The 25687-nt window shown below is 43.5% G+C and overlaps 1 protein-coding gene across 2 annotated transcripts in view; it reads left to right on the forward strand.

Annotated features, from left to right (window-relative positions):
- The window catches only part of sdc3 (syndecan 3), a 41130-nt gene extending 16252 nt beyond the window's left edge, over positions 1–24878 (forward strand). Inside the window, exons 2-6 of one of the 2 annotated variants that reach the window (XM_086279676.1) lie at positions 14022–14115; positions 17142–17905; positions 18796–18982; positions 19437–19490; positions 21755–24878. In XM_086279676.1, coding sequence (XP_086135802.1) covers positions 14022–14115; positions 17142–17905; positions 18796–18982; positions 19437–19490; positions 21755–21921 — 1266 coding nt within the window. In that variant the 3' untranslated portion in view covers positions 21922–24878. The remainder of the gene's footprint in view (positions 1–14021; positions 14116–17141; positions 17906–18795; positions 18983–19436; positions 19491–21754) is intronic. The other variant, XM_086279678.1, reaches the window with a different exon arrangement.
- Positions 24879–25687: the final 809 nt, after the last annotated feature.

A 25687-nucleotide genomic window follows, 5' to 3' on the forward strand; every position in this document is an offset into this window, starting at 1 on the left:
CTTAGAAACACGAGAAAAGTTTCAGCCACAGGCGCCACGCCCTCCCACTGGCCCTGCAGAAATGGGCCCATTGAGCTGGGCTATAATCGCACACACAGACACACACACTTATAAATCTGCATTCAGCCTTCCTCCTTCTCTTCTGCCTCTCTCCACCAGCACTTCGCATAAAGCGCCCACAAAAAGACGCCGCCATTGACCCAGCAGCCATCCAGCAGCATTCACTCACAACACTTCTCCAACCTAGCATCAATACACTCGATACACTCACCAACAAACACACACTCGCCGGCTCCCAAAACTTCTAATACACACCCCACGTAAACACAACAACAAGTACACTGTGGTGTATTGTGGAGTGTGGGAGCAGCAGTTGTGTCAGAGTCTCAAGGCATTTCTGGCAGCAGGACAGTGACACACACACACACACACACACACACACACACACACACACACACACACACACACACACACACACACACACACTCAGAGATGCATGTTTCATAAGGTCATATATAATGGAGGAGATTTCCACACAGAGCGTGTGCCAGCCTTTAGATGGTCTTTAATCCTGTTGGATTGTCAGATTAGTGTAACAGCTGGGTCCTACGTACAGATATACATCTCCATCCCACAGTGTGTCACCCCTCCTCCCATCACACCGCTTACCCCGGCGGATCTGTGCGTTAGGATTCGTGTGTGAGTGCGAGACAGCCTCACAGCCCCCGTCCATTACAAGGTTTCAGCCCAGCGGATGTGTCACTATCACAGTCACGTGACTTTGACCCCAGTCTGCGGCGAGCTTCGGTGTCAGCTGTTTGCGTTGTCGGACGCTTTAAAGGTTAAACACACACTCCGTCTCCGAGGGCCGCTGCTCTTTTAGCCTCGATCAGCTGATCGCAAACATAAAGATTCTCTAAGATTTCAGTCTTTGTCTGGTTAATATTGATGGTTGGTAGCATGTCTGTTTAATGTCATAGCAAAAGAAAAAGAGCCGAAGAGCTACTTTATCAAAAACACAACAGAAGAGCAACTGGTGTATCAGCTTACAGTGCAGCCAAACAAACACAAGCTGTTATAATAGGAACTGAATGGAGCAGTTTTCCCACGGTTATGGTTAGCGCGCCCCTCTCTTACAAATAAATTGTTTCTTCTGACTATTTCACATCAAAACCCACCCAGTGTCTTCTAAATTGAACGTGTTTTTTTTTTAATGGTGGTTTTTCCATCGGCAGTAATATAATATGGAAGAGTAAACAGCAAACAGTGAAGCTGATATCGTGCCATAAAATTGGGATTACTTGCATGCATCGTTTCCTGTGAATCCCTGGTGCGTAGGCGGACCATCTGAACGCTGTGCAGGGATGACACACCTCAACAATAGAAACTACTGTAAAGAGATGAGAGGTAAATACAAGACGAGCGTAGCACCACGGGGTTTGCTGTGATCGACGTTAGCGCTGAAGTTGTGAGATTAATGCAGAAAACCAGATTGTGTTACATATTTTTTATCATTTAACGTGAGCCCCCCAGGCAGCCTTCCACCTAATGAGTATTAATTGTTTGGTTAATAATGAAAGCAAATGAATGATAACTGAGGTATACTGCGCATCTCCATACATTGATTCGGGGTCTTTTGCTCTGTGATAGATGCAGAAGCTGAATGCTGAAAGTCTGTGCATGAAATGCTTTTAAATTCAGTGATCCAGACTCATGATTTCCCTCCACAGTACACCTGTTCTGTCCCTGCAGCTCTCTGCCCCAGCCGCTCATTGTACCATATACCGTATTTAGCAAACGCACAACTTTCTTCTTCACGTAAATCATCTTTGTCCCTGCAACTCGGTGGAGAAGGAGATAATATTAGTGCTTGGATGCTTTTCAGCTGTGGTTTTGGTGCTGCGCTGAGACAGCTTTAGGGTCCAAGCAAGCTGGAATAACAAACTAGAGCCGGTGTAATGCCATCCTCCCACAGGTTTTGTGTGGGGAATGAATACGGCCGGCGCGGCTGCGATATGGACCTGCCACGGCAGCGCTATCAAGAATCTGATCAGCGGAAAGGAATATAAATATCGGAGAGAGGAAAAGGTTTTCACTCATTTCCTGGCTGTTAGATGTGAGCGTGTTTATAGTTTTTGCTCGATGGTTCACGTTCATTGGTCACAGCGAGCACCCGCGTGTGAAAAACTGAGACAAACACGCGGGAAAAAGATCAGAAATGTGTTTGGCAAACGCGCTCCTGTTTCCACCTTCCCACTCAGAGCTACTTACAGCATCGTTACTGAGAGGATCCCTTTAAATAACAGTCGCATATTCAAAATAAGGCTGACAGCTATAAATGTCAGAGCCCGTTTTTGTTTCACGGCTTCACTTAGTCTAACGACTAACAGAACACATTTCTGTAATAATCCCCATTACGTCTGACTTTATCCGAGACACTGGGAGCCACTTCCCATCTCTTTAAACGGCTCATAAGAGTAAAATTGCTCAGCGGGTTTCCTCTTTGAAACAAAAAAGTGTTGCCTGCGTGTGCCCCCCCGCTTCAGCCGTAACTGTAAAGAATCTCTTGATGCCAAATAATAATTTGACTTTAAATTTAAAAGCATCATCTACTTTTTTTCTCTCTCTCTCTTGGCTTACAGTACAAAAAAGGCCCCGGGGATGAGAACGGGTGATTATTTTGAAGGAGAAACTAAAGCAATAGCAGTAAATACATTTTGTATTAGCACCATAGTTAAGAAATCATCCTAATATCTGCTGAATGGTGTGGGGAACTCCAGGCCTCAAGGGCCAGTGTCCTGCAGGTTTTAGATCTCAGCCTGGGTCAGCATACCTGAATCAAACAATTAGTTCATTACCTGTAATTTAGCCAAATTACAGGTAATGTAATTTACCTTAAATCAGCTGTGTTGGATCAAGGACATATCTAAAACCTGCAGTTCCCCTACCCAGGTTTAGACGATCAGGTATCACATCCTGATACCATGTCAGTAACAATCACAGCCACAACAATGCTCTACATATTAAAAAAAACCCACTATAACACGCCTACGACTAAGGTGTAATCCCCTGTAATGTGGAATTTCAAGGTATTTCGTTTGAAATTACAATGTAATTATATTTACCCCCACAAATACTTAAAGGTAGACCCTTGCTAGAATAAGGAGGTAACAGTCAGATTTTCACAGGAAACAAAGAAATAATTATACTATAAGTAAATCTGTGAAATTTTAAGTTGTGTGCAACTTCCTCATAACAATATTTCCCATCTTACATCATAAATTCGCTGCACTCCACTGTTATGGAGTGGATTAATCTTTAAGTCTATTTTTTTTATATTTGTATTAAATATTCATTGTGTTGATATGCATGGTGAATATTCTATTATTCAACTGTCCTTTTATTTTACCAACATAAATGTGATGTGGACTGTTCTCCCTTACCAGCTTACAACAAACAATAATACCATCAAAATCTGCAGGCCTATGTGACCGCTCCATAATAAGCCACAAACTGCACAGCATACTTACAACAGCAGATGGGGAAATGTTTGTTTTTCTGTAAAATTACAAAGAAATTTTGCATTATTTATTTTTGTCCTATAAAATACATGCACTACCTAATATTACTTAAACATTTCTTTACAGATTACTTACATTTACTTACATTGTAAGCCTGACTTGTAACCCAATTTTTCTAATGTACCTAGAAAGTATTTGTAGGTAAATACCCCAAAATTGATGCATTCAATGGTCATGGGGCCAAAAGCTCAGTCAAAAGTAGCACTGCCCATTTGTATGGAGCATATATTGGTACCCAGACTGATCCGATTGTTTCATTATAGTTTTATTCACTTGTTTCCGTCAGTTACACTTTGTTTACTAAATCGGGGATGACTTGTGCACTGACATAAATTTATTTACAAGTAGAAAACCTGTAATTACAATATGACAGCGTGGCATGAAGGTGCCATAATTGGCGCTCACCCTCTGTGCGTGCTGGCTGACAATAACATAAAAGTAATGAATAAAAATGCACTTTAAATTACATTTTTTGAGATATTCTGTTGCTACATTGGGATGAAACGTTGATGCAGATCTGCTGACAGAAAGGTTTGAAAACAGAAGCGGCGCTCTCAAAGTTTCTTTGGTGGCAGGAAGTGTCACTTTAGTGTTATTTTAAGCTTTATTTACGGAAATGAAGAAGTACGTGTGCAACAATTGTGATAGAGCCACTCAGTACTAATAAGCCGTACAAACATGGGCTGTTGTATTGCACAAGGATAATGCCTCCTTTAAACAAAATGCGATAGACTCTAGTTGTATTTAGGTTGCTTTCATTGTCATACCTCATACCAGACAACCCAGATATAGACTCAATCCGCTCTGCAGTCTTCTCTCTTTTGTGCTTTTCAGTAAAAGTACCCACGCTGAATAAACGTCAGCTGGCTGTATTTTTCTCCACGGATGAAAAACGGCAATATGAGGTACTTCTTAAATGTCGCCTGGAGGTCCTCGTTCGACTTTCTAGCAAGAGAAAAATTCTGTTTCTGTTTAATTTCCTGCTATCACTTTATCAATTAAAGCAATAATGGAATCAAATAACAACTGTTTATTCCAAAGAAGGTAAAAATGAATAAATAAATAATTGCAATATGATGATCTAGATTCGTGTGTGACCTCAATTGTCGTATGGCGAGAGATGACGTCAGACTTTCAGCTGTGTTTGCTGCGTAACTGTTGTTTAATATTTACAAGCTCGGAGTCCAGCGCGATCAGCTCAGTTTAACTTGTGATGTCAGAGCGATGCGGACTCTCTAGAGCACAAGTAGAAAGCAAACAATGCCATTACCCATTATGGCGTTGTTTGCCCTACGGGGACTCTGTAAATAAAACCTCAGAGTTAAAAACCTCCAGGATACTACAGAGAAATATACAGAACAACTGCTAATGACATGCAGGGGTACTCTTGTGAGAAAGAGGTCACTTTATCGTGTCTGTGCCTGTGCCCAGGGGCCCCATTGTCTCATTGTGTATCTGTGAATCAGGAAGTATATTTAACCTTTTTTATATCAGCATCCTGGACTGAGACAGGATTTCTTTGACCCTCTTGGCCGTGGCGTGCAGGTGTTGGACCGTGTGAGCGCACCTGACGTCAGTGCTACAAGATACTGTCTCGACATTCGACCGTCTGCCTGTCTGTGTGAGTCTGTCTGTGTGTGTGTGCATGCATGCGTGTGTGTTATGAGGTGTCACAGAATGTGTGAGCAGCATGACTGTGCAGAGGCGTCTGTGCTAATCTCTGCTGAAGGTGGCAGGTGTCTTAACCAGGCCGGCAGGTGTCTTAACCAGGCCATCACCTGGTAACCTACTCACACTCACACACGCACAGACTGCCCTCTATCTCTCTTACATCTGACTGTAAGTGTGTTAGAGTCCAGGTTGGCTGCCTGCCCAGCTGGAAGAAGAGGAAGAGAAGGGTGGAGAATGAGACGAGGCAGAAAAGCAAGAGCTGGAGGAGAGATTAGAGGTCACTATTGACAGGGTCGGGGATCCACTCCGGAAAGGAAAGATGGGTGTGGAATCATACAAACGGTAAACAGGCTGCAGTTTTTCCTGTAAGGACGCATGTAGCCGGAGGGCATGTGCCAAGCAGTCTGACCGCTTCCAGGCAGAGTGATGCTAGTCTTCTGCCGGCGAACAGCTTGGCTCTGACCCTCCAGCTCCAACCGACGGGCTTCTGCAGAGGAGCAGACGCAGACATGGCTGTGAATCAGCACCTGCTTCACGAAGCTCTGCATCTATCGATCTATTAAACTGCAGGGAGAGTTGAAATACGGCTCACTGAAATCACTTTACACTTGATTTTAGGGCTGATCTGCGCCTCAAATGTCTGCCAGATGATTATTGTTGGTCATGTGGCACTTTGGTTCAGTTAGGACACCCACATAGAGGTAAAAGCATTCAGCGAGCGCAACAATAACACCCTTTCAGTTTTGCAACGTCGCGCTTCTCTGGTGCGAATATGAGCAACCTGGACTATAAGTGGAGCCTGAAATGCACGCCATTATTGAACACAAACATCCACAGTTCACATACAGCTAATTGCTAACACAGGAGGCAGACAAAGGAGGTGGAGGCAGCGGCGTAGCTGTGGGATACAGAGCCGAATGTTTATTTAGACCACCTAGTGTTAGAGAGATCTCATCAGCATAAACGATTTGGCAGTGTACTCAACATATGATTACATGATGGCACCGTGATTTCAGACTGCGCCCCGACTGTGTAAATATGATGAGTTGCAACACTAATGCATCAGAAAAGCTTTAAAAAAATTTGAACTTCCTGGCAGTTTGTTTACTGATCACTAACAAGTATCAGGGTCACAGAGGAATAGAAGTTAGAGCATGTTTTGCTTCAGTAAGCTGACATATTTGCCAGTGAATCCTGATATGTGGGCAGAGTTAGAAGCAAATGTTTAATTACAGAGTGGCACATACATAATCATCCAACACAGGATTTTCTGCTACAACTGGGATGTGTTAGTCAAGCCCATGTAATGCGATCCTTTTACCTCAGAAGTCAGGTCTCGGGGTGCCTCTGCCGCACGCTTGGTTCATCAGGTGACCCGTATGCTGAAAGGCTGTTGCAGGGCTGTGGATTCTAATCTGACCAGAAACATTTCATGCGTGTCTCTCCTCACTTCCCCACCTTCTACACTATCCAATTAATAAAGGCAGAAAAAGAAAAAAGAAAAGTAAACGGTGAAGCTAGGAGTGACATCATACCAGTAATAGAAATGGAAAGCTGGACCTGGATTACAACACAACACCTGTTTTTTGTTTGTTTGTTTTTTAAAGCACTTGTGGCTTCTTTACGAATTGAGTCTGATCAGTGATTTGCTCATAGCTTAGCACGACTTAGCAAGTTTATTTTAGTTCAGATTACAAGTTCGATAGTTTTACTGCTGGTCACACTTGCTATTGCTGTCATATATGTATGTATATATATATATATATGTATATATATATATGTATATATATATATATATATATATATATATATATATATATATATATATATATATATATATATATAATCTTAATAAAATAACTTACGCTTCCTCCTCACCTTCAAACTCATCTCCTGAACTGAAGTGTAATGCCGCTGAACAGTAGCTAACAAAGGCTAACAGTAGTTAACAGAGGTAAACACGAGCTAAAAGAGGCTAACAGAGGCTAGCAACAGCTAACAGAGGCTGACTTACTCACCTGACTCTTTTTACAACCTCTTTCAGAGTAAATAACTTTTCTTACTGCACTTTCCCTCAAATAGGGAAAAACTCAGATAGGGCAGATATAGAGCCAATCCAAACAGTCATAGAAACACATCGGCTGACCGCTTACGTTTTGGGTTACAGTCTAAATTGAATGTTTTGATCTATTTTGGCTAACTAAAACACGTTTGTCCTACACTGTAGCTAAGATTATGGTTTTGAATTGGGAGGGGTAGAAAAACAGAATCTATTGACATTTATGGGGAAAAACCTTTACTAACATTAACATTAGTGTTTTTGCTTCTCTTCTTTTTTCTTAGCCACAAGTGACTGTATTTGGGCATGACGGCGGAAAGTCATTTGTGTCATCAGCTATCAGCTAATGCTAGGAAGCCAGATGTATCCCTAAACTCTATGAATGTAATGAACATACATGGATACCTTCAAATACTAAGTAGCAAACTATTAAGAAACTGTAGTTTCACTCAATGAAACTAAAGCACAAACTGTGGTGCACACTTCCTCAACACTGCACACATTATTAGTCAGATATTTCAGCTGAAATGCAGACAAACAAATGCAGATGAGAGTTTCAGTTCAGTGACTCAAACTTTAGCAAAGGTCAAGCCAAGGCTACCATCTAAAGCTTCCTGTGCTGTCTGTCACATTAGCACAGTATTTGAATCCTGAACAAAATTTCGATGGATGAGTTCCCTTTGGAAGGTTCGCTTAATCCTAAATGAACAGTGTGTGGAGGGGGGAGGACCAAATCTGACCAGCCTGTAGCATCCATTGTATTTCAGCCCTCTTCTTCTTCCGCACCATGGATGCAGTAAATAGAGGGACAGATCGAGTCTGTGGTACTGAGTTGGTGCCAGAAAGCAGAGGGAGTATTCAAATTATTTTTCACAGTTTGAGAGCTCAGAGATGCTGCGGCAGTTGGGAACATTCGGTCCGATAAAATCTCACATATTAAAAGGCACAATTAACGATTATTTCTCCAAAGCAGAGCAGGGCTGTGTGTGTTGTATCAGTAGACTAAAATGCTCGTGTGGATGCGCGCGTGTTTGTGCGAGGCATTGTGCAGCAGCAGCAGCCTCTCGGGTTACTGAGGAATGCATTTGAAGTCAATCACAATGAAGCTTTCTATCTGCAGAGCTAGCCTGAAGGGGATCTCCGAGCTGAACTGATCTCGACCACTCGGGGGAAAAAAAAAACAAGAACCACAAAATCATCTTTGGGTCGTGCACATCTGGCAGAAAATCTACTGGATGTTTGTGTGTGTTAATTGATTTATGTGTAGGACCACCTCTGCCTCCCATTGTTATCTGACTTCCTGAAGCTTAGAATTAGCTGAGAGCTATAGACCCATTGTTCCTACAGTGAAAATGCGCACACACACACACCTGGTCTTTTTCTCCTGATCTAATTCTGGTACCTACTGGCTGCTGCTTTAATACTTTACTCCATACCTAAATTAAAAAAAGTGGAGCAGATTAGCTCCTGTGGATTTTCTGTATTAATATTTGTGAAACCACAGTATTGTTGGCTTAGGCATAAAATCCAGACTCTGTAGCTGTGCACACATGCATAGACAAGCTATAGGATCACATTTATGGTGCTAAACCTGATGCCGGCTTCAGATCATGTTTCTGCCTGACTAACTGCAAATGTTGCAACACCCCTCAAAGGACGCAGTAGGGTTGGCCTTGTGAAAACATGATTTTACAGCCCCTTAATGTCATTTTTTCTCCTGTTCTTTTTTACACGAGTGCATACATACATATATATATATATATATGTATGTATAAAATTATATATTCCTGACGAGATTGTTTTAAAAATGACTCCAGCTGGCACCGCATGCCTCATAATGGCATTGCTTCATGCATTGCCAAAAACCAGGATTGCATTCACCTCGCAGATCCAGCTGAATATATAGCTGTCATCTTACAGTTTCCTTTTATAACGACTGGGAACAAAATGCAGCGGTGGAGGGAAATTAAGGGCACACAGATGATTTTGGCCTTAGGTTATGCGTGCGGTGGATGGGGAGCTCGTTGCGTCTCGCTGTGGTTGGTTAGCTATGTGGTGTAGGCTGAAAGTACAGCTGTTTATAGCTCCCCCGAAACACAGGCGAAATGCAGAGCTGCCCCCCTCTTCCAAAAGAAAAACCTGTAAAAAACACACACCCACACTAAAGGTCCGAGGAGCATTTATGTCTGCATGTACGTGCGCACCACACCACAGACAAAACCTGTGATTACACTGGTCCAGACGCACACTCAGTGTAATTACATGCAGTGACGCACGGCTGCCCGCCACGCTGTGAATTCGCACATATTGACTCACAATTTAAGCATGTCGAGGCACCGAGGTGGATTTTATATTGCTCCTAAATGTTGGGATAAATGTAGATGATGCACAACTAAACAAACAGGGGCTCCACAGCTGTACTCCTGGAGTCCTGGAGGTTGTTGATTGCGCGTGTGTGTGTGTGTGTGTGTGTATGTGTGGACCTGTAAATGGGGCCCCTGGGGTGGGCTCTGGTGCCGCCCTCAGGGGCGGGGTGTGTTTATTTAAGTATCTGTGTGTGTGTTTGTTATTTGGCAGTCATGCTGAATTTAGGGGGCTAGCCTCGAGATAAGGAATGGAGTTTAAGATGAAAGGAAAGTGGGGCGAGGACAGGGAGACACTGGCACGGAGTTTGTGGATTCAGGGGGAGGTGAAGGGAGGCAGAAAGGGGGGAACCGATAGAGGGGGAGAGCCTGAGGAGGAGACTGATGGTGGGGCTTCTTTTTTATAAAGTTGTTTTTTTGACGTTACATAACACCTTTGCTTATGTAGTTAGAGCTCTCATACGTGCGTGTGAGGGTGTGTGTGTGTGTCTGGTAGCTTCTCACTGGGAGATGGGAATTTCTGTGAAAGGCAAAGGTTGCCCATAGCAACGGCCTTCATTGTAAAAGTGATCCTTGGAATATAGCACACACACAGATACGAGAAAGACACATTTGCACTCTGCTCACACTGGTGTGTCTTTTTTTGGTATTTTCAGTACTGTCCGGGTTTGACATCTCCAGGCCTTCACACACACACACACACACACACACACACACACACACACACACACACACACACACACACACACACACACACACACTTCTCAGACCAATCTCCTCACTGTGTCCGGCCTCCAAACAGCTTTAAGTCAATTTTATTTTCAGGAGGTACATATAGCGTTTCAGCTCCACCTCATGCTGTGATGTGATGGACTGAGATACTCGGGTCTCTAGATTCCATTATGCTTTTATTGGCTTTTAAAGGCATCAGGTTTCCTCTGTCTGGAGCCGGGGAGGAGCCTGTGCTCCTCTGTGTGTGCACAATTAGCATCACACTGGCTGGCAAAAAAAAGGGAAAGAAAAACAGCTCTGCAGGCCCTGGGGATGGGCTTAAGATTGCTGAAGAGATAAGTTTGCTTTGGTCAGATTTTCAGCAGAAGACTGACTGTTTTCCAATACCTGGAGCAAAAACTAAACCCTTTTTAGTCATTGGATTATTGCACTACTTACTGTTTGCTACTGAGCTCGGTCTGGGCTCAAAATATACACGACGTATACACGTTGGAGGAAGCGTTAAAAAGCTTTGCGCTCCGTTACTCCAATAAGCGTAGCAACAGTTCTGAAGTATTTAAGAAAACATCCTCTTAAGCACATTTATGATCTTTTTTTATGCCAGCAATGCACTGATTGACTCTACAGTATAACATCAGTATACATCAGCGTTTCTGGTCTGCTCCGTTTTTGCGCTGAGAGCAGATCATCCACTTATCTGAAATTTGGTGGGTTGACCCTCAGCGCATCCAGGTCTTTGGGAAAGATGCCAGACCTCAAAATTGGGCCTGATTTGTGTTTGTGTGCTATAATAATAAACTAGTGTAAAGGTTGTAGTGTAAATATTGCCATTTTTACATTCATTCAACACTTTCTCACTCCCAACTCGTCCAATATTGATCCCCTAGAAAGCTTTTCATCATATTTTAACACAAGGGATAGGCTGCTTCCTTATTTGCCTTATTTCCCGAGATACTTAACTTTCATTTTGGACTTCAGTCTTTGGTCACCGTTTGGTTTATGCACAAAAAAACTCGGGGGGGGGGGGGGTTAAATACCCTTTTTGACGATATGAAACCCATCCCAGAAGGGAATCTTCAGATGTTGAACTCTTCTCTGCAAGTTGAAAATTATTGTCGAAGAATCACTTGAGAAATGTTTATCACGAGCAAATCACCAAATCATAACAGCAGTCACCTCAAGGGGCTTTATGTTGTAAGTTAAAGATGCTACAATGATGGGGCAAAAACCACAACATTCATATGGCCAACTATGAGCTAGTACTTGGTGACAGTGGAAAGGAAAAACTCCCTTTTAACAGGAAGAAACCTCTGGCAGAACCAGGCTCTGCTGCCACCAGCTGGGAGCGAGAACAGGATGTCATTTCGCGTTTATGGCCAACAATTTTGCTGTTTTAATTCACTCACATAGCTGCTCTCATCAGTTTCATTTTCACACAGCACTGCAGCTGTTTTCAGCAAAAAACAGAAACAAAACTCAGATGAATCTTAAAAATTAGAGCCCGACTAATATATTGGCGGGCTGATATCATCAGCCGATATTAGCTATTTGCCGATCAGCACATAGCAAATGTTGGGAGGTTCTGTTTATGTTTCATGTGTCTGACAGGAAAAAAAATATCAGCCGATATAGTAAAATATTAGATTTTAAAATCACCTAATATCACTATCGGTTCTTAAATGGTATATTGTTCAGGCTCTGTTAAAAATCCAAAATGCTGTAAAACCGTGGTAGTGACTGATTGGAGCATTTGGCAGTTAAAGATCCAAATAATTCAATTTACAAAGCTGTAAGCGGAGTCTTTATTGGACTTCATCATGGCCAGAAGCACAACTCCTCATGCTAATGGTCCTTTACGCCTGCTTGATATGCAAATAAGCAAATGTTTGCCAGCAGTGTGAACACATCGACTTGAGAAGCAGATAAAATCTCGGTTGCATTGGCCTCTTGTTCAGCTGCCCCCAAGTAGCAGAATCTCCGTTACAGAAAATTACATCTTTTAACAAACACACACAATGCAGTACGTGTTTAAATCGTTGGAAGATGGTTTTAAGTAAACGCTTTAAGATATTTAGCATAAAAACAGTTTTTGTCAAAATGAAAGGGACTCGGCTTCGATGTGAACGATCCAACTATTTAATCATTGAAAAAAACAGGTAAAATATTTAGCATGTGAATAAAAGTCAGTATAGAAAGGCGGTCTGTAAATATTTGACTGGACGTTCCTGACTGTGCATAAACACCTCTGTAGGTTGAATCTATCTTTGCACTGCAGCGCGTGCGGCATCTCTTAAGTGCATGCACTCGATAGCAGCATTAGTTGACCCTGTGTGATGGGAAAAATCTCTGAGTGCTAAAGTGTGCGTTTAAACATCGTACGGATGTGGGATTCAGGTCGAGAGAAAGGGATGAAGGAAAAGAGAGAAGATGAGGAGGGATCAGCCTCAAAGTGAACGGAGGCTGAGGTCGTTCACTTCAGAGATTCAACCCCTGAATGATCCCTCACTAATCTCCCCTACCTGACCCCGGTGGGGGTCGGCGTGCTTGTGCTTCCTCCTCGCGGGCTGACGTGGAGGAGGCTTGGATTAAGCTGGAGTGATGAGAAGGGAGGACGCTGTGAAATGATCTGCAAGACAGTTATGAGCACATTTCAGACAGGGTGTGTGTGTGTGTGGGGGGGGTGATATTTTTCACCTCCGAGCCACGTAATTATTTTGAGATGGCGATAAGTGATCTGCAGACAGTTGTGATCCTCTCAGGCCATTCATCAAACTAAACGTTGTCTCCCGTTTTACATTTTTGTAGACTGAATAGATTTTTGGGTTTTAGACTGCTGACGTATCTCAATAGTGTCTGATTGATTTCCATTAAAATTTGGTGCAGACATTCACGAGTCTGTAGGAATAAACTTTAGAAACTTTCGTGATTTTTAATCGGTCAGATGCTTCTGCCAGCTCTGTGTCACAGCAGGCAGGAAGCACTGGTGTCATTTTCCTGCTCTGGTTGCTTGAAATGTGCCTGCTGCTGCTGGCCTCCGTTCTCAGTAATTTTCAAACCGTCGTATTTGGACTGCCGCTCAGACAAAACAAGCAATTTAAAGATATCACGTTTGCTTTGTGAGTGTAAAAATGAGTACTTCCTATCATTTTAAATACCGAACACTTCATATTGAAAAATATTACCCTATTAATCCATAATGGAATGAAGTTCAGAAGTTAATTGCTTTCCTTTGCTTTGCTGCTTTACGGGCCGAGCATCACTTGCAAATGACACATACGCAGAGACAAAATGGAAACCCCCACCACCACCACCCGCCCACCCCCTTCTTCTCTCCTTAAAAGCTTTGATGTTCCACTGCCAAAATCCCAGCTTTAGATCAACTCATTAACTATGCTCCTCCATAGAGCCACAGACAGACAGATGTTCCCCTGTCCAACATAATGCAGCTGCACCAGACAACTCTGTGTGTGTGTGTGTGTGTGTGTGCGTGTGTGTGCGTGCGTGTGTGTGTGTGTGTGTGTGTGTGTGTGTGTGTGTGTGTAATCTGCAAAAGTGGTTTCTCTTTCAAATGAAATGACAAACTTCTCAGTCATCTGTAATCTCTCTGTCTAACAGGGACAGAAGTGGTCGCTGCCTATCGATGACGAAGGGTCGGCGAGAGATGAATTTTACGACGACGAGGATCTCTACTCGGGCTCTGGCTCTGGCTGTAAGTGTATATATATATATCTATGTGTGTGTGTGAGGTTACACACTCATGCCCTGGTTCTTTCAGACTCAACAGCTGTCGGGTTTCAATCTGCTGACCCCGAAGACCCCCACAGTCCCTCCTCTATTCACCAGACACACATGCGTGGAGGCCATGCACACACACACACACACACACACACACACACACCCAAAGTCACACCACATAAACATGCCGTGTGGCTCGACTGAGAAGTTCGGGAACAGATTTATTAAGAAAATTCCTCAGACACACCCCTTACAAACAAGCACTAACTGAAGCTCAGTTCCCCGAGATCTTATTTACTCTAATCAGATTACAGTCCATGCAGATTAGACGATCACACGCACACCAGCGTGTCGCGGGCACCTATGTGCGAGCGTGCGGCCCGTGCTCGAGCCGGGCTGTAGGAATTACCTACTTAATGTAAATCACATTGCTGTAATTCAGGTTGATTTTCTGATCTTGCTGTCGAAGCTTGAGCGCGGCGCCCCTTATTAAGCATGACTCATTGAGGGCTGCCCTCAGTTCGGGCGCTGCGCTAGTGGCGAGCACACTCAAAATAAATTACCATTCAAAGCAGGAGAGTGTAGCAGAGGCACCCCCTGTGGCTGAAACAGCAGCCCGGCAAATTGCTTAAGCTCAAACCAAACTACAGAGCCCAAAGAAAGGGCTCGTTTTTAACAGGCAGATGTTCATTTTGTGTCACAGCTGCTTCAGAGCCATCCAGTTTCTTTCTTTCTTTCTTTTTTTCTTGTTGTGGTGTCTGATGTGTTTAACAGAAGCTGCATTGTTGGAGTCCATATTTCGATATCCTCTCCACCTCCACTACAGCCTTCGTGTTTTTGTGCCTGTAAATTCAATTTATTTCTCTTTCAACCCAAAGAGCTTCACTGCTATAACAGAATGAAAGGTGGGGTGGAGTAATAGCATTATGAGATTTAAAAAGAAAATGAATCACTCTTCTCTTCTCTTCTCCAGGTTTTTAACACAGCTGAACTCGTAATTTGCAGCAGTCGTTCTCGTGTACACATTGTTAAGTTTCTGCTGTCAGACAGCTAAATGAGCAGAAAATGGCGATTTAATTGGGGTGCCAAGTCATCATTACATTCACTATTTTATAAGCGATTTAAAAAAGCAACCAAAAAAAACCAAACAAACCAAACATAGTTAAGCACTCTCTGTGTGTGCTTTTGTGTTGCTGACATTTAAAGGAAAGATGGAGGCGGAGACACTTGTACTCATAAATCCCAGTTTGTTTGTTAGCTGGCTGTGAAAAAAAAGCTGAATGATGCTTTTTGTAGTTCTGCAGAAAATATTTCCTCAGCGTTTAAAAATTACCGAAGGGATTATTGATGAATAAAGCAGATAGCTGCATGTGTAGTCAAGGACAAATTAATTGCTGCTTAAGAGCTGGGGATGATGTCATGATGGTTGCCCAAGCTTGGGGTTCCTCAAACCTCAAAGGGTTGGCCTTGGAGTCTGAAAGGTGGGCAGTTTACCAGGGAAGGTGTATCTTAATAAAACATATTAACGTGCTGCATTATGGAAAGCCTTTGGTTGAGGAGCTTAGTTCCAGCTTCATGTGGAAGCCTTACAAGTTTAGACACGATGTCACCATGTTGACTTGTTCCTGCAACGTCATAATAAATGTTGCTCTAGGATCACGGTTGCTGTTGACTGTAAATTATGGGGATGGTTGTAGGTTGATTAGTGTGTGTGATTCATCCAGGAGACTGGGGCTCATCTCCCATGTGAGTTACCAGTGCAGACTTAGCTGGGTTATTCATTTATTTATTTTCAGTTTTCGCTTGCAGTTTGGTTTAATTTAGGCAAAATGATAGTTTAGGTTAAATTAAGCCCTTTTTGCTATGTTACCCACCTGCTAGGACGCCTTTCAGAAAACTCTGAAGGCAACTTTTGCCACATTCTCTTATTAAAAGCTATAAAAATACAACAATGTGAATGCTGTCTGTTTTGGTGATGGTCCTTGGTACTGCTGCACATACTGCAAACCTTGGTATCGATCCGATACCAATTAAATACAGGGTGTTGAATGATTTATGAGATGAATTAGCATCAATTTTCAAATTTTGAACAGGTTTTAATGATGAGTAAACCACTGTGATTTGTACTTTCCACAATACTTAGCTAACAAAAGAAAAAAAACACTCTTTCAGCTTCTATTTTGAAACAATTTTAAAACTTTTTTGGACATCAGGAGTGTAATTGTGCCCGCCTCTAAAGCATTTCGGTTTATCTTCCGTTCTCTTCCAAGAAAATAGTTTATTAAGCATAAAGCTCTTTGAGCTACATACTGAAGTTAGACGGTAGAAACAAAGTATCAATCCAGTCCAGTACTGATGCATATTTGATATCGGTACTATGGATATTTGGATCGATCCCGACACCTCTTGCCTTCGAGCAGCGTTAAACCTGTGCGGCTGCAGCTTCAGATATTACAGATAGTTAAAGACATCATTCTGCTCGGTGCAACTTCTGTGATCATAGTGGATCCTGCGGTGATGAGGCATACAGTATTTAAGCATTGATTTTCAGTGATTTTCAGATGTGATGACATGCTTCGCCATTCTTAGGCATGACAGGATTAATGATGCTGCATGAAGAACAGCACAGCCGTATCAGACCTTGTATGCTCCTCTCTTTCTTCCATTACACATCTCTTCTTATTTTCTACTGCAGCCCATCAAGTAAGCCATCAGGGGAACTTTAGGTATTAGGGATATACACCGGGGACACCTGTTAGGGACGATGCAATCTGCTGGCTGAGTAAGACTAATCAGATTAAGTGTCAGAAGTGTCACTAGAGAGTAAACTACTGAGTGTGAAGTGAATGAGCCAGCAATAGTCTCAGTTTCTGATCTACTGTTATCTGTGTGTGTGTGTGTGTGGGTGGGCGGGTGGTGGCTTGTGATGGAGTGACTGTGTCAAATTTGACTCAGATTCTTGTCTTATTTCATTTTTTGTTCTAATTCTCTCCTCTTCAGTTCCTGAGATCGGTATGAGGCCAACATCAGTAGCTGTCACGTTCACCACAGAGGAACCCCTACTTCTCTCCACCACCCAAGCAACTGACCTCGCTCCCTCTGCACCGCCTGCAGCAGAGCCTAGCCCCAACCCAGAGGACCCGACGACCACCCCTCTTCTCACTGAAGCTGAAGGAGAGAGCGGCGTGTTCTTGGATAGGGACCTGGAGAGGGAGAGGGAGCTGGAGCGGGAGCTGGAAAAGGAGAGGGAGAGAGAAAGGGAGAGGGAAAGGGAGCGTGTCCGAGAGATGGAGCGAGAGAAGGAGAGGGAGAGAGAGAGGGAGAGGGAGAGAGAGCGAGAGAGGGAGAGAGAGAGGGAACGTGAGAGAGAGCTGGAGAGAATCCGGGCCGCCGCCAAGACCACTGCCGCGCCCCGGTCCCCTGCTGCCGTTCCTATGTTCACCACCAATCCTGCAGCCAGTCCTGCTGAAAGTGCAGCGCCCTCTGCTGGTTCAGATGACCTGAGCGCCACAGAAGAAGAGGAAGACATCTACCTTTCGCCAGAGCCCAGCTTGCTTTACCCAGGATTCACTGACGTAACCACTACAGAAGAAGACATGTCCATCACACCAGAGTCAACCCCTGAGCCCACCACAGCTGCAACAACCACTGCTACCACTGTCAAGACCAGGACCCCCTTCAGGCCCAGGGTTCCCATGATGACAACGACTCAGGCGGTGCCAACAGAGAGGACGACCCGCCCACAGCAGCCCACAACAACACAGGTAGGACTCAGCTCATGTCAGGCAGTATTAGGCAAACGAGATGAAAAATGTTCATTTGTGAACTTCGGGACTTGTGATATTTATTTAAACCTGTATAGAGTTACCCTCGCTGGTTCCTGCTGTTTCCACTCTTTATGCAAAGTTAGGCCGATCACTTCTGGGCTCAAGCTGCCAAATCTAACAAACAGTAGTCTTAGTGTCCTCATCTCAGACTCAAAAAACAAGAACAGCATCCACAACATCAGTGAGATGCTTACTTGATCTGTGAGCTCAATAAACACTTTACTGATGAGTTTATCGCTTCAATTGCTGGTTGAACGTCTTGTTAAATGTAATTCCAATTTTCTAAAATATGGTTCAATTTTAGAGGCAGAAAGGAAGAGGTGTCATCTCCCTCATTCAGACTGTCACATTCAGTTTCCTAAAATCAAGACGGTAAAGACCAAAATGCTCAACTTGAGGCTTCAAAACATCATGTGGCATCATGCTGTTACTGCTCTTCCATCTTTTAAATACAGTTTATGGTCCAGTAAACCGTAACGGCTCTTCTTCTAACTGCCTCTTCGTTATTCGAGACCAGAGGCATTTCTCTGACACATGTGCTTTTGGTTAATCACAGAAACTGCATTAAACCACGATCCATTTAGATTTTTCTGGTTTTCCACATATAATTAAGCTGCCAGATTTTGTGCGTATACTGGATGGGTTGGACAATCTGCAGCTCTCTCCCATCCTAATATACAGAGGCTCATTGTTTTAAAGGCGAACATGTGCCATGGAAAGTTCTGTGTTGGTTTGGATGCGTTTCAGTGCAGCGGCTCTGTGGGGGAAATGGGATTACATCAAATTTAAGTTTCCTCATTGGTCTCACTTTCTGTTCCCCATCTCAGGAGGGCACCAACGAAGTGGGTGCTGCAGGACCAAGTGGAGATTATGAAATCATGGATGGACGCCGCAATAATCTTGGCAGCGAAATGGCGGGTGGACCTGATCTTATCGGCAACTCTGTGGACGGAGGCAGCTCCGCGGCCCAGCTGCCGCAGAAGAACATCCTGGAGAGAAAAGAGGTCTTGATAGGTAAGATTATCCATCACTAAAGATCATGAAAATGGCTTCCATGTGTGTCGTGTCTGAATTCGAGCCCTTTTCATCCACCTGTCTGTCTCTGAGCATGTCTTCCTAATCACCCCTTAGACTGGCAGAACACATTTCCCAGTTGCCTCCTGTGTTCTTTCCCTGCTTTCAGGAAGCTGCTCTGACAATCTGGCATCACCTCGCATTCACGTAGTGCAGATTCATCACCATAACAGAATGTCCTGCTTAGCCCCGTTTGACCCATTGAGAACAAGAGATCCTCTTCTCGGGTTATCCAACCCCTCCTTTCCCCCCCTATTTTTTCTCATCCTTTTCCCCTTTGGCTAAGTCCAGTTCCTTTTCAAGTGCCCCCTATTCCTCATCCCAAAGAGCTGTTGTTGAAAAGAAAGGAGCAGCCAATTTGCCTGACCTGACTGGCTCTCTGTTTCTCCTTCAGCCGTTCTGATTGGTGGACTTCTGGCTGTGGTTTTCGCTGATTTCCTGTTCATCGGTAAAGAGCAGGAGGCAACATATTTTAGACTAGACAGTAGACGTGTATTAGTGTAGTGCAGCTTTTCATTGACAGAGCCCTTTTAGCACCAAAATCTGAAAAAAAAAGGGTGTTTTAGCTTCCTCTCCCTTTAAGCCAGCTTTCTTCTGATTGGGTTTAAGCCAGCTTTCTTCTGATTGGCTGCCACTTGTAAACACAGGTTTGGTTTGGTTTGATGTTATAAAGAGACAGCAGTACAAAAAGCCTGGCTGAAGTCTGAGCTTTTCACTCAAATTGATTATCGGTACGCACACTGGCTTTATTATTATTAAACTTTGGCTATAAGTAATACGAGCATCTACTATTCTAACAACATATACAGTCATGTGAAAAACTAAGAACACTCTCACTGCTTTAATAAGAGTTAAGAAGGTCAATAGCAGCCAGCTGCTCCTAATCAAATGCATAATGCATAAATTGATCATCAGCAAGTGAGAGCATAAGTTTGGGCATTTTCCTGATCTGGAGCATTCAGGTATGCAAGCATACTGCCGTGCAATGCTCAGAGAAACTGCAAAAACCCCCAAAAAACAACCTACGAGCTACATCTCAGACTCTACATGCTTAAGTTAGTGTGTTAAATGTTAAAGTTCATCACAGTACAATTAAATAAAGACTGAAAAAGTGTGGCTTGTTTGGAAAGGTTACACAAGACCTCTGGAAAGCATGTATTTGTCTGTATGACAAATTATTCTAGAATCAAATGTGAGAACATTTGTCTAACAGCTAAAGTTCAATTTAACAGGACAACGAACCCAAGCACAAAGCAAGCCTACAACAGAATGGCTCAAAAAGAAAATAATCAAGGTGCTTCAATGGCCGGCATGAAAATGACAGGCATAAACCTGCAAACCTCAATGCACTAAAACAACACTGTAAAGTAGAGTGGACCAAAAATCCCCCACAATGATGTGAGAGACTGATACAATAATACAGGAAACAATTACTTCCACTCATTCCTGCTAAAGGTGAATCTACAATCTACTGAATCATGAGGTATTTTCAGCTTTTCACAGGAAAGCTTCGAGCGGTATGAAAGCATTATTTTTTGCATGACTGTATATGGAAGAAAAAAGGAGAAGGATAAGAACATAATAGGTCCTCTTTACTGCGAACATGCTAAATATATTATTGCTGTCTTGCACATCGGCTGGGTACCACTTGTTATTCAGAACTAAACTCAAACAAAATTTTTTGGAATAAAATTATAATTTCTTTGCTTTCAGAAATGCAGCGAGCTCAGTAAAGTTGACACAATTCATCCCGAGGGGAACATCAGTATCCTCGCCAAATTTCAGGCCATTCTGTCCAATTTAATTCTGGATAAAAGCGGTGGACAGATGGGCTGAATGACAATGCCATCCATGGCCCAGCCCCACCAGCATGACTAAAATCCTTGATTTAGTCATTCGTCTTAATGATGACTTGATATTATGAATTCGCGGACAAGTGGTTCATTATGTGCTATCTTGACAGCAACTTGAAATGGTGCAGTGAACATTCCTTAAGTCTGAGTATAAACAAAATCAGAGACGGTGAGATAAAGAGACACGGTGAAACGCACAGACTGTAGTTACGCACTGCATGATTGGGCAAAAGAAGATAAAACCGACTGAAATCTTATAGAAGATTTAATTACGTAAAACGGTGCGACGAGGCAGACGAGGGGAATACGTTTTGCGGTGAAAGTACGCGGTGGAAAAACTGCATTAATTAAATCCCTTCAGCAGAAATGGAGATAAACAAAGTAAACTCTCCTGACGCAAAGAATGGAAACAAAGCGCTTGTTTCCCGCTTTTGGCGTGGATGCCAGTCACTGTAATGAGGGCGTTTTTAACCATTTCGACAAGATAAGCAGAGGAAGCAAAGGACGGTGGGAAACAAAGCAGCTGCTGCTGATTGGCCCCGGCAGCCCCCACAGGGTTAAACTGCTATGTGGCACTGCAGGGCTGCAGTTTTAACACAAAGCGGTTGGCAGCACACAGAATGTATTTTGGCACATTCGGGCTCATCCGTCTTCACTTAGCAGGAAGGTGGTAGTGATGCTGTGGTAGATTTGCTAGAAGTGTTTCTAAAGCAGCTCCGTGTTGTTTCATAGTCAGCCGCAGACGTGCCAGCGGCTCTAATGGCATTTTAGTGTTTGTCTCTGCGTGTGTTTGAGTGTTTGTAGCATCTAATCTGCTGCAAATTTGACACGACTAACTCTTGTTTCCATCTCGCTGCAGCGGTGATAGTGGGAGGCGTGGTGGGCGCCCTGTTCGCTGCCTTCCTGGTGATGCTGCTGGTGTACAGGATGAAGAAGAAGGACGAGGGCAGCTACACGCTGGAGGAACCCAAACAGGCCACCGTCACCTACCAGAAACCGGACAAGCAGGAGGAGTTTTATGCATAACACTGACACGCCAGAGAGACACGCCGCACACCGGGAAGGGAGAAAGAGCGAGCAAGAGAAGAGCGAAAGATACTCTATAAGTCCTGCCCTTCCTCCTCCTCCTCCTCCTCCTCCATCCTTCCTACTCCTCTTCTTCTCCCCCCACCCTCCTTATCTGCTCGGGTCTCCTCATCCCTCTCTCCTCCCGTCTCCATACTTGAGAGCGCCTTTCTCTCTGCGGACATGGAACCTTCTTTTCAAAGAAAACGAGAAAAAAAGAGGACAAAAAAAGGAAAAAAAAAATCCAAATATATTCAGAAAAAAAATAACACGTACACGCGAGATGTTTTTAAAGTAAATGTTGTTATTAATATTCTACAGATTCTCTTGTTCTGTATGTAATGATATGATTATTTTGTAAGAAAACAAACAAAACAAAACACATGCTCTTGCAACCTGTGTTTTCCAGCACACACACACACACACAAAAAGAGCGAGAGAGAGAGAGAGAGATCCTCTTCTGTTTTTAACGGAGCAAATCTGAAAAAAGGCCTGAAAGGGGAGAGGAGAGGGGTGGAGACGGGTGGAGTGAGCCTATGGACAGACTAACTATTAGATCGGGCTCTACTCTGCCTCTCACCACCACCACCCCCACTCTACACATACACTTAAAAAAAAGAAAAAAAAAAGAAAAACAAACCATACAGAGCGTCTGGTTGGCCGCACAGAGCCCGGGGTCAAAGGTGAGAGGAAAGGTCTCTTTTGTGTGCCTTCCGTCAATCTGGTGCTCAAAGACACACAAACGCACGTCCACAAAGCCACGCATAAACACACGCTAACACACACACACACTCGTATCTGCTCGAAGGTGGCGCTGACCTCTCGCTCTGTGCTCGGCCAACCAGAAAACGGTGCTCAGCGCTCGGCGTGTTTCACAACGTCAAGGAGCCGCTGCGGAGACACCGGCAGGCCCCCCTCCCTCTGCTCCTCTAAGCTGTATAAAGACTAGTTATGGATAGTAATAATAATCAATAATATATCAATGTTCTTGGGCTGGATGGTGAACAATAATAATAATGATGATGATGATAATAATGCCGTAATAATAATAATAAACAGGAGGATGTGTATTTAGTAGTTTAAAAAAAGAAAAAAGTTTATATGTAAATATCAGCGTATCCTTTCTGGCGTCACTAACCATCTGCATGACCATGAAGAGTTTTTATCCATCACATCACGTCATCCCTTTAGATGAGCTGTGCTCTTGTCACACACACACGTACGCACGCACACACACACCAAACACACAACAGCTGAAATAAAACTCGCAGCGCACTGAAACACACCGCGCCGACGTTAAGTAGACTGTAAATCATATCACACGAGCGCATATCGAACCCCTCGTCGCCGTCATCGCCATCATCATCGTCGTCATAGTGATAGTCATCACTTGTGATTTCCAGCAAGATCAGGTGGTTTCAATGTTATTGGTTAGTTATCGATCAGTTGCCGGTTGGTTTAGAGTTTGGTCTGTTTGTGTAAAAGCACAACTCCACGTCCGGCCATCATCCAATAAACGCCCTCCACCCCACCCCTCTCACACACATAAACGCACACACCCTTTTGCATGCCTCACCTTATGATTTTTTTTTCTTTCTTCCATCATTGTCTCTCTGTTTGGGGATGGGAGGGGCCTCTTGGAAGTGTGAGGGGCTTTAATGAAATTTTTTTTTTTTTTAAAAAGTTGCTCCCACGTGCACTAATTCAGTCATAACATTTGCCGTTAGAGCTTTGGTTATGAGAGGAAAATGAATTAGTGTTTATGAGGTCAACGTTAACCTGCCGTGGGAGCATTTTGGGGGAGGGGAGGGGACAACGTGAGGAGACAGGCGGGCTGTGCTTCTATCTAAGAGATTGTAACAATAAACACACCAGTGCGACTGGGCTAGTAGCTTCTATTATACTCAGTACTGTAGAACAAAAATGCATGGGAGTCAAAACTATACTCGTCTGGGTGTGTGCGGATGGCTCTGTCTGTGTGTGTGTGTGTGAGTGTGTGTGCATTTTTTTCTGTCCAAGTGTGCGTCTTTAAAAGAAGAGAGGGGCGAGTTAAAGCTGGAATGTACTGTGGTCGAGTGTTTGTTTACCTGCTCCAGCAGTTCTCACGCTCTTCCACATGCAGGTAACACAACTCTTCCACTCCTGTGTGTGTAGTTACCTGGGCCCCCTCCTTCCATCCCTCCCTCCCTCCCTCCTTCCCGTCGCCAGTCCAAGAATACCTGTGCGCGCCTGTGTCTGCACCTCATCTAAACCTGCTACCTGTGTGTTTGCGTATGCATGAGTGCTTCACCTTGATATTTCACAGCAGACTCTTGTGTACACTGACTAGCCTGTCGACGCGAGTGTGTGTGTGTGCGTGTGTTTCTGCGTGCGTGAGGGTGTGTTTAGTCTGTTCACTGCTGAATGTGGGGCGGCTCGTCCCTCACAGTGGCTATCACACACACTGACCGTGTCTTTTCACTGTCTGTCTGACTTGTCTACCTGTCTGTCTGCCGCAGGACAGATGGACAGACAACACGCCACTTTCTCACAGGCAGGAATGATATAAACACGTACTGTCTTTTCTAAAAGTGACTGTCAAAGTGTAAACGTGTGCGTTTGTAGCCATTTAAGCCTGCGTAGCCAAATAAGACGTGTGTGCGTGTCTGAGAGAAAGAGGGTAAATTTGTATGTGTGTGTGTGAGTGTTAGTGTGCATGTTTGAGAGTGTGCGTGTGAGCGTGTGTTTGTGTGTGTGAAGCCCAGTGGAGGCTACACTACTCTATGTTTGCTGTTCCCATTCCTGTTTTTATACATTTGCATTTTTTAAGGCTGAGTTTCTGTCATTGGCTGAGTGAGCGAAAGGAGGCGGATCCTCCACGCTACCGCCCTGTCACTAATCTGCCACTCTGTTCCAAATAAAAAACCTGATTGGGTAAATCTGTCCTCTCCTGTCTTCTTTTAAACTGAAATAGATTAAAAAAACTCTCTTTTCCTCTCAAGAATTTGTGACTAATGACACAAACAACCAAGGAACTACATAACTGTGTGACATTAAAATTGTGCAATTATTCCTTTGCTGTCTTTTTGGTGGCTAATGATCTATAATCTCACAACAGCAGTGTTTCTCAACCTGAAGTTTAATTAAGGTCAATGACCCATAGTCAAGAGACACAAAAATAACTTGCTATAAATGGATAAAACTATGCTGTAATAATAAAAAATGCAGATGGGACAAAACTATGGCAACAACACATGTATACACTCATCGATTGATTCACGAGGTACATCTTGCTAGTACCAGGTTGGACCTCCTTCTGCCTTCAGAGATGCTTGAAGTCTTTGTGACATACGGTATATTCTACAAAGTCATCAGCTCATACTGACAAAATAGCATCACACAGCACATCCATGATGTGTCCTGTTCCACCACTACCCAAAGGTGCTCTCTGCATTGAGATTTGGTGACTATGGAGGTCGTTTGATTACAGTCGTGTTCAAGAAACCAGTTTGAGATCATCTAAGATTTGTGACATGGTGTGTTATCCTGCTGGAAACAGGTTATAAAGTTATAAAGAACATGGTGTTGCTGTATTGTTGCTCTTTACTGTAGATAAATGTAGGTTATAGGTAGGGATGCAACGATACCAATTTTTTCAGACCGATACGATACCGATACTTGGATCTGAGTACTTGCTGATACAGATTACAAAAACCGATACTTCTACCGCACACACACACACACACAC

The sequence above is a fragment of the Aulonocara sp. 'chitande type north' Nkhata Bay genome, linkage group LG22, assembly GCF_057382095.1.
Source record: "Aulonocara sp. 'chitande type north' Nkhata Bay isolate Kocher_YH1m ecotype deep benthic linkage group LG22, A_spYH_male_GT1.1, whole genome shotgun sequence".
NCBI lineage: Eukaryota > Metazoa > Chordata > Actinopteri > Cichliformes > Cichlidae > Aulonocara > Aulonocara sp. 'chitande type north' Nkhata Bay.